Source organism: Coturnix japonica, unplaced genomic scaffold (assembly GCF_001577835.2).
Source record: "Coturnix japonica isolate 7356 unplaced genomic scaffold, Coturnix japonica 2.1 chrUnrandom497, whole genome shotgun sequence".
NCBI lineage: Eukaryota > Metazoa > Chordata > Aves > Galliformes > Phasianidae > Coturnix > Coturnix japonica.
In genome coordinates, this window is record NW_015439889.1 from 99,746 (window position 1) to 109,514 (window position 9,769).

The following is a 9,769-nucleotide window of genomic DNA, read 5'->3' on the forward strand; positions in this document are numbered from 1 at the left end:
GACCTGCCAGGGCCCAGCCCCAGTGCAGAGGGAACGCTGCTGTTCTGGGGGCTCAGGGGACCTAAAAGAGGGAATGTGCGGAGCTGGAGGACACCGGGCACAAAGGAGGAGATGCAGGTCTGGGCCAATGGCGGGGACGGGTGAACCGGGAGGGGACGCGTTCCCCACCTGGAAGCTACTCGACGCTCCATTGGAGGAGAGCGCTGTCAGTCTGGCTCTGCCAATCACGTGCCGCCGGGGGCGGGATTTAGGGAACCGTTGGTAACGGAAAAGCGGCGAGTGTCACTCTAACGTCGCCTACAGCCAATCAGAGCGGGGCGCGGTGCCGCGGCGGCCGCCCATTGGCTCCCGCTTGACGGGTGGGCGGGGCGAAGCGAAGTCCTCCACCCCCCTGGTCTCGTGATCAAACGGTCATATGACCGCGCGCTCGAACGACATGGCGGCGCTCCGGGCCGCGCTGCTGCTGCTGCTGTGCGGGGCGGCGGCGGCCGCGGGCTGCGGGTACCAGGTAACGGGGGGGACGGGGGGGAGCGCCGGGGTGGGAGGGGGGCACTGAGGTGGAAATGGGGTGTCACAGCCCCGTACGTGTCTCCTCACCTGCCGCTACCTGCAGTCCTGCCCCTCCACGCGCCCTGGGTTCCTCAACGTGCACCTCATTCCCCACACGCACGATGATGTTGGGTGGCTGAAAACAGTGGATCAATATTACTATGGCGGTGAGTCCCCCCCTATAGATTCCCCCTATAGATTCCCCCTATACACCCCCCAGGGCTGCCCCCCTCCCCATGTTCTCACAGAATCCCCGAGTCCACACCGCCCCCCCCCCGCCCCCCCCCCCCAAGGGTCCCCAGTGTCACCCCCTCCCTGCTGTCCCCAAAGCCGTCACCCCTGTATCTTTAAGCTCAGTTAATGTTTGGGTTCTATATATGACCCTAAACACTCCCCATGTCCCCAGAACTGCCACCCCCAACTTACCTCAACCCCCCCCCCCTCCATGTGTCTTCAAAGTCCCTCTTAAGGGTTGAAGACCATCTCTATGGGGACACCACATGGGTGGGGGGGGTCTGTGAGCCCATGTGGGGTGGGGGCCCCGTCCTCTCCACCCCCCTCCCTCAAACCCCACATGCCCCCCAAAAAGCCCCCACAGTCAACCCCTTCCATGTGTGCCCAAAGCCCCTCTTAGAGGAGTTTTCATTTCTATGGGGACACCGTGTGGGTTGGGGTTTCTGATCCCATCCTGTCATCCCTCCCTTCTGCCCTGCAGCGCACAACGAGGTGCAGCACGCTGGGGTTCGGTACATCCTGGACTCGGTGGTGGCCCAACTGCTGGCAGAGCCCAGGAGGCGCTTTGTGTACGCAGAGGTGGCTTTCTTGGAGCGGTGGTGGAAGGAGCAGAAGGAGGGAATGAGGAGAGCAGTGCGGACATTGGTGGAGGAGGGTGAGGGGGTGTGGGATCCTTGGGGGCTGGGGTTAGGGGGGATACAGGGATGTGTGGGGTAATGGAGATGTTGAGGGATGTGGGGATACTGGGGGCACGGGAGGCACTAGGGGAATATGGGGATTGTGGGGGATTTGGGGGTGTTGGGGGATGTGGGGGCTTTTGGGGACATAGGAAAATTGAGGGCATGGGGGACTTGGGTGAAGCCTTGGAGGATATGGGGGATTATGGGGTTACTGGGGGGTGTGGGATATGGGGACATTGAAGAGATGAGGAGCACTGGAAGGGCATTGGGGGATACAGGAATGTGGGATAGGGTTGGGGGTATATGGGGGAACAGGCAGCTGTGGGGGGGGTATGTGTGTTTCCCCCATGACATTCCCTCATTTCCCTCCCCCAACGCAGGCCGGCTGGAGCTGGTGGGGGGTGGGTGGTGCATGGGGGATGAGGGGGCGGCGCATTACAGCCCCTCCGTGGAGCAGCTCTCCCTGGGGCGCCGCTTCCTGCGAGAGGCCTTGGGGCCCTGCGGAATCCCCCGTGTTGCCTGGCAGATCGACCCCTTCGGCCATTCAAGGCAAATGGCTGCCATCTTCGCACAGGTGGGGACCCCCCAGAGCCCCCCAACTCCCCCCCCATCTTGGGGACCCCCTGCAGTGCCCCATGTACCTCCCAGCAGCCCCCAAATCCCCCCCAGAGCCCCATATACTCCCATTATCCTCCCCCTCCCAGTGCCCCCAATATCCCCCCACAACACCCTCATATTCCCCCTCAGCACTCCAGTATGCCCATGTGCACCCCAAAGTCCTCCCCAGGACCCCCATATCCCCCCTCTCCCCCCCAGATGGGGTACGATGGCCTGTTCCTGGGCCGTGTGGACTACCAGGACAAGAAAGCCCGAGAGAGCCGCCAGGAGATGGAGTTCATCTGGAGAGCGGGCGGAGCCAGTGACCCCTCCCCTGACAGCGACATTTTCACTGGTGGGACCCCCCCCCCCATGGCCTTCCTGGGATGCCCAGAGGGTCCCTGTCTCCCTCTCACCTTCCTGGTGGTGTCACCACCCTGTTGATGCTGCTCTCGTCCTGTATGTGCTCTTTGTAACACTGATGCTGTTTCTTGGGAGTCTTCATTTCCCTTTTCATCCTTGTGGTCAATCCACCCCTGTTTTTTGGGTCACCCCATCTGCATCCTTGGGGTCACCCTGACCCTATCCTTTACACCCGAGGCTGATCCCCCTCCCTTTTCTCCAGTCCCACCCCCTGTTGATGACCCCATTTCACCTCCCCCAGGGATCCTCCCCAATCGCTACAATCCTCCCCTGGGTTTCTGCTGGGATCAGCTCTGCTCCGACCCCCCCGTGGTGGATGAGGACAGCCCTGAGAACAATGTGGAGGCTGTGGTGTCCTCATTCCTTAGGATTGCTGCTGATCAGGTGAGGGGGTGCGGCTGTGGGGATGGGATGGAAGGATGGGGGTTGTGGGGTTGTTATGGGGTAGTGTATGGGGGATAGTAAGTAGGATGGGGGGGGTGTGGGGGTGTGTGAGGATGGGGAGTGTGAGGAAGTAGGGTCAGGGGATGGGGTTTGAGGGTTGGGAAATGGAATTGGGGGACATGGGATAGGGGTGTGGGGATGAGATGGGGGGGTGGGGAAGTGTGCAGATGGGGGAGTGCAATATGGGGGATCTGGGGGTGTGGGGTGGGGGTTGTCCCCGTGTTCTCACCACGTGGCACTGCCTGCAGGCCCAGAGGTTCCGCACCAACCACATCGTGATGACAATGGGCTCTGACTTCCACTATGAGAACGCCGAGCTGTGGTTCAGCAACATGGACAAGCTCATCAGCCATGTCAACGCCAAGGTGGGCACGGCCACACCCACTGTGGGGTCCCCAATCTCTGTCCCTGCTGTAGTGACCCTATTTGAAGGGTCCCCATTGCATCCCCAATGCAGCATCCCCATTCCTGTGTTAACATTGCAGTGACCCAGCTACAGTGTTTCCGTTTGAGGTGTCCCCCATTGCGGTGACCCCCCGTTGTGGTATCCCTAGTCTCTGTCTCCATTGTGGTGTCCCCAGTGGGGTGTCCCCATTGCTGACCCCAGTCTGTGCCCCCAGCAAAGCAATGGCAGCCGGGTCCACGTTCTGTACTCCACACCGTCGTGTTACCTGTGGGAGCTGCACCGCGCCAACCTGACCTGGTGAGGAGGGAAGGGAGAAAGGGATGGGGAAATGGATGAAAGAGTGGGTGGAAGAAGGAATGGAGGATGGAGAAATGAATAAAGAGAAGGAGTGAAGAATGGGTGGGTAGATGGAGAGATGGTTGAAGAAATGGAGGAAGGAAGGGAGGGAGAGATGGATGAAGGAAGTAAAGGGATGAAGGAAAGAAGGGAGAAAGGGATGGATGGAGGAGTAAATGGGTGGACAGATGGATGGTCATTCCTGCAGGCCCGTGAAGACGGACGATTTTTTCCCCTACTCTGATGGCCCCCACCAGTTCTGGACAGGATTCTTCAGCAGCCGGCCAGGCCTGAAGGGCTACGAGCGCCTGAGCAGCAACTTCCTGCAGGTGGGACCCCCTGGGGGTACCCAGGGACACCTGGGGATGCCCACAGACCCACATGGGGTACCCACAGCCCCTGGGTTCCCCTCCCCAGCTCTCCATCTCCCCACAGATTTGCAGCCAGCTGGAGGCTCTGGTGGGGTTGGCTGCCCGTAAAGGACCCTATGGGACTGGGGACAGTGCTGTGCTCCGTGAGTGGGGATGTGGGGACAGAGCTGTGCCTCCAACCCCACCCCCAATCCCAGCCCCATGTTCCGCCACCACCCCCCCATAGGGGCAGCTATGGCTGTGATGCAGCACCACGATGCCGTCACTGGGACAGAGCAGCAGCATGTGGCCAATGACTATGGCAAGCAGCTGGCAGAGGGCTGGGCAGCGTGCCAGGTATGGGGCAGGATGTGGGGCACAGTGTGGCACCCAGGGATTGGGGGGGGCCCCATTTGTGCCCACCACATCACCCCCCTCGACTCACAGGTCCTGGTGGCCAATGCGCTGTCTGTGCTGGGGGGCAGCAAGGAGAGCTTCTTCTTCTGCGAGGCGCTCAACATCAGTGTCTGCCCCATAAGTGAGGGGGCCGAGAGGGTGAGGAGGTGTGGGGGGGGTGACATTTCTCTGTTCTTCTGTGCATTTGTTTCTCTGTTCTTCTCTCATTCTTTATGTGCTTCTGTCTTTTGTCTTTCTGTCTTTCCCTCCTCATGTCCATCTGTCCCACAGTTCTCCGTCATCCTTTACAACCCTCTGCCACGCCGCATCCTTTGGCCCATCCGCCTTCCAGTCAATGGGACGTCCTACGCCGTGACTGATCCTGATGGCCAAGCGGTGCCCAGTGTGGTGAGTCCCCACCCCACTCCCCCACCCCACACCTCCCATTCCCCTACCCCACATCTCCCATCTCCCCACTGATCCATCTGCAGCTCGTCCCCACCTCCACCTCTACCCGTCGGCTCCGGCGGCCCCAAGATGGTGGCGCGGCCCTACGAGAACTCATCTTCCAAGCATCAGTGCCTGCTGTGGGGTTCAGTGCCTTTGGGGTGACACGGCTGAGAGGCACCAAGACCCCCCCAAGCCCCCCGAAACCAGAGCGGCCCTACGAGATTGAGAATGAGGTGGGAATGCCTCGTGGAGTTGGTTGGGTCAGCCCAGTGGGCTCAACTCAACTGAGATTTGCTCAACCCAACCCCTCCAGCCCTACCCCAGTGTAGCACTGCCAACATTTGGGTTCTGCCTGTCCCACCCCACAGCACCTTCGTGTCCGTTTTGACCCCATTACCGGGCTGATAAGTGAGATCCGGAACCTGGAGCGAGGCATCACACTTCCCGTCACGCAGAGCTTCTATTGGTGAGCATCGACATGGGGCACAGGGTGGCCTTCATCACCTCCCCCATCCTCATCTTCCTCCTCCTGGCCCCATAGGTACAATGCCAGCATTGGGAACGAGGACAGCGAGCAAGCGTCGGGAGCCTATATCTTCCGCCCCAACAGCTCCCACCCCATTCCTGTTGTGGGGTCGGGGCACGTCAGCACCTCTGTGGTGAAGGTGGGTGGTAGAGACGGGGGTTGTGGGGTATCCCCATGGGGGGCATTGGGGTTTCTTATGCCTGGGGCTGTCCCCATGGGTTGGAGATGTCCCCTTACTTGTGGGATGGAGATGTGCTTATGGGTAGGAGATGTCCCCATGGTTGTGGGGCATTCCAGTGCCTGTGGGGTGTCCCCATGTTTGGGTTTGGGGTACCCCAGGTCCCACCCCATAGCTGCTCTTCCTGCCCTTCAGACCCCTCAGCTGCAGGAGCTGCAGCAGCGCTTCTCACCGTGGTGCTCCCAGGCGGTGCGGCTGCATGCAGGGCAGCGCTTCGTGGAGCTGGAGTGGACGGTGGGGCCCATCCCTGTGGGGTGAGTGGGGGGAATCGTGAGGGTGGTTATGGCGTTGTGGGACCCCCACCAACATCACCATTTTCCCTTGTAGGGATGGGTGGGGGAAGGAGATTATCAGCCGCTTTGACACCACGCTGCGCACCGAAGGCCGCTTCTACACTGATTCCAATGGGAGGCAGATCCTGGAGCGACGGTAGGACCCCAAAAACCGCATGTCCCGTCCCCCCCCCCCAAAAAAAAAAACCAAAACATTGCCGCCCAAAAAAGACACATTATCCCCTATAGAACACCACTGCCCACCCAAAAACCCCGCTATCCCCTGTGGAACCCCCCCCACACACACAAAAAAACCCATTATCCCCTATGGAAGCCCCATGCCCCAAAAACCCTTATTGCCCCCCTCCACGAGAAAGCCACATTATGTCCTACAGAACCCCATTGCCCTCACAAAAACCACACTGACTTCCCAAAAAGCTCCATTGCCCTCCCAAAAAGACACACTATCCCCTATAGAACCTCCATTACCACTCAAGAACCCCTGTTTTCCCCTTATTCCACCTCTAGAACCCCCATTTTCTTCTAAGAGCCCCAGTGAACCCATCTAGAACCCTTATTTCAATTTCTGGAGCCCCCATTCCCCCCTCTGGAACCCCCATTATCCCCCAAGAGCCCCTATTTCCATTTCTAGAACCCTCATTTCCCCTTCAGAGCCCCTATTATCCCTCTAGAACCACATTCCCCTACCCCCAAAAAGCATTCCTCAATGTGGAACCTGCATTTCACCTTTTAGAACCCCCAATTCCACCCTTTAGAACCCTATTCTGCACCAAGAACCTTATTCCACCCTATTCCACTTTCTAGAACCCTCATTCCTACTTCTGGAACCCCATTCTCACTCTGGAACCCCCACTGCCCCCTCTAGAACACCCAGTTTGCCCTTCAGAACTCACGTTATCCTCTCTAGAACCCCCATTCACCCCTTTTACTCTCTTTTTATTCCCCCCCCCACCCCAGGCGCGATTACCGCCCCACATGGAACCTTACCCAAACAGAACCCATTGCTGGCAATTATTATCCTGTTAACACCCGCATCTTCATCAAGGTGCTGTTTTGGGGGGGATTGGGTTGAGCAGGAAATGAGAGTATTGGGGGGAGAATTGGGGGTGCAGATGGGGAAATGAAGGTCTTTGGGGGAGAATGGGAGTCAATAGGGGAGAATGGGGATTCTAGAGGAGGAAATGGGGGGTCTGAGGGGGGGATGGAGGTTTGGGGTGAGGAAATTGTGAGTCCAGAAGGGGAAAATGGGGGTTCCAGGGGGGGAATAGGGGTTCCAGAGAGGAGAATGGGGGTCCTGGGGCAGAACTAGGGGGGGTTCCATGAGTGGGGTTTCGGGTTGGGCTGCTGTGGGGTTGCTGCTCATGGCTCCTTTCCTTCCCTCAGGACCGTGAAGTGCAGCTGACTGTGCTGACCGATCGCTCTCAGGGCGGCTCCAGCATCACCGACGGCTCCATGGAGCTGATGGTGTGTTCTGTGGGGCAACACTGTGGGGCAGAGATGGGGGCGGTTCACACCACAACCACCCGGCAACGACCCCCCAGGTGCATCGGCGGCTGCTCTATGATGACAACCGCGGCGTGGGCGAACCGCTACGGGAGGACGCCCGGCAGGGGATGGTGGTGCGTGGAACCCACCGTGTTCTGTTGGACCGTCCCACCATGGCGGCCGATGTGCATCGCCTGATGGCACAAGAAATGGCAGCAGCGCCCCACGTGATCCTGTCAGCGTCCGGGACCCCCAACGTGCGGGAGGTGAGATGGAGGGATCCCCGTTGTGGGTTCTCTCAACCTATGGGGGATAATGGGGGTCCCGCTGTGCCTCCCCCCCCCATGACCCCCAACCTATGAGGGGGTGACGGGGGGTCCGTGCTGTGCCTGCAGTTCTCGGCTCTGCGCTCGGAGCTGCCCCCGAGTGTCCACCTCCTGACCCTGTCAGCAGATGGGGAAACGGAGCTGCTGCTGCGCCTGGAGCATCAGTTTGAGAGCGGGGAGAGCTGCAACAGCTCCCAGCCTGTCAGCATCGACCTGCTGGTGAGACCCCGCTGTGGGGCACAGATGCCCCAGTGAGACCCTGCTGTGGGGGTCATATGCCACTATAGGGTGGAGACCCCTGGTGAGACCCTGCTGTGGGACAGAGACAAACACACAGCAGAACCCCGTAGCTTGGGGTACTCAGGGTGGAACTGACCCCCCCAGATCTGTGGGGCCAAACCCCATCACTTATTGGTCCCAGCTCTGACCTCCTGCCCCTAGGGCTAACTTATGGGGCAGCCCCCTAACAATCACCCCCTCCCCATAGAACCTCTTCGCCCCCTTTACCATCACTGCGCTGCAGGAGCTGAACTTGGGGGCTGATGGCCCCCTGACCTCCATTTCCCGATTGCATTGGAAGCCAGCCACAGGTATGAATGAGGCAGGGGTGGTGATGGGGTCTGGGGGGCTCTCCAATACTCCTTTAACCCCTTTTTCCACCTCCACAGGACCCCACCACCGCCGCCGCCCCCCCACACTTCTGGATCCACACCAGGTGACGCTGCGCCCAATGCAGATCCGCACCTTTTTGGCCACAGTGCAGCGCTGAGTTCTGGTTAGTGGGGACGGGTCCACTTCTGTGCCTTCCCCCCCCACCTCCAGAAATAAACCACAATGAAACCTCATTGAGAGGAACAGATATTAGGGCTGGGGGGGGAGGGGGGCTTGTGGGAATAACAGCTCTGAATAATAGCACCCCATGCCCCACATCGACTCCCGGGGCCCACAGCCCCTCCCTCCCTCCAGCTTCAGTGTGGGAGTGGGCACCATGAGAAGCCATGGGACAGTGCTGTGGGGCTCACTCTGCAGATGTGGGGCAACCAGGCCAGGCTGTGGGGCAGTGTGTGGGTCAGGAGAATGAAGGCAGTGAGGTTGGGGTGGAGGGTGCCGGGTGGTGGTGGGGGCAGCAAAGTTTGCGCCTGGAACAGAATTTGGGGTAGAGGAGGGGGGGAAAATGGGGGCAGTGAGGTGGAATTGTGGGGAGGAGCAACAAGGCTTGTGAAGGGCTCAGAGAATGGGATGTGTGAGGAGAGGCTGGGAGAAGTGGGGCTGTTTAGTCTGGTGAAAAGGAGGCTGAGGGGAGACCTCAAATACCTGAAAGGTGACTGTAGTGAGGGGGGTGAGATGAGTGGGGCAGGGGGCTGCACCTGGTAGTGGTGATGCAGCCATGCAGGTCCGTTGTGAGATGAAGGTATGGGGTGGAGTCCTTGAGCTTGGAGGGGTGGGGGATCCACGTGGGCCGCAGGGCTGTTCCTATTCCAGGGTCCCCTATGGGTGCTGTGGGGTGCTGGGGTGGCCAGGGAGGCTTCTCCCGCCTAACGAGGCGGCCACAGCCCCCACCCTGCAGCTCACCGGGATGCTCCATGGCACCATGTTGGCACCCAGCATCTCCAGCGCTTCACTGGGGCTGTGGGGACAGGCAGACAGGTCGGTTCCGGTTCAAACCGGGACCCCCCGAAACCCCAGCAGCCCTTTGGCGGAAACACCGGAAACGGGCAGCCGGAAACCGAGCTGCACCCCCCACAGCCGGAACCGGAAATAAGAAGGCTGTCTCAGTGATATCCCACAATCCCCTCCGGCGGAAGAGACGCCATTGCTCGCACAAACAAAATGGCGACCACCAAATGAGGCGTTATATCCCGCAATGCACCTTGCCGGAAGTGAAGCGATTGCGCATGATTAAAATGGCGACCACTAAATGCCCCGTTATATCCCACAATGCACCATGCCGGAAGTGACGCCGTGCGCATGACCAAAATGGCGACCGCTACTTGCCCCGTTATATCCCACAATGCACCTCGCCGGAAGTGACGCTA

General features: G+C 59.8%; 1 protein-coding gene across 1 annotated transcript; it reads left to right on the forward strand.

Moving 5' to 3' along the window:
* Positions 1–379: 379 nt before the first annotated feature.
* MAN2B1 (mannosidase alpha class 2B member 1) lies at positions 380–8,578 on the forward strand. Its single transcript, XM_015850622.2, has 24 exons — positions 380–508; positions 614–716; positions 1,265–1,438; positions 1,844–2,037; positions 2,280–2,415; positions 2,725–2,867; positions 3,176–3,292; positions 3,548–3,630; positions 3,878–3,998; positions 4,105–4,183; positions 4,267–4,376; positions 4,467–4,574; positions 4,707–4,823; positions 4,907–5,098; positions 5,234–5,331; positions 5,407–5,530; positions 5,765–5,883; positions 5,957–6,058; positions 6,880–6,967; positions 7,306–7,386; positions 7,464–7,673; positions 7,803–7,952; positions 8,221–8,323; positions 8,402–8,578. Exons 1-24 carry the CDS (start codon positions 416–418, stop codon positions 8,500–8,502), a joined length of 2,946 nt encoding a protein of 981 aa, XP_015706108.1. The 5' UTR covers positions 380–415; the 3' UTR covers positions 8,503–8,578.
* Positions 8,579–9,769: the final 1,191 nt, after the last annotated feature.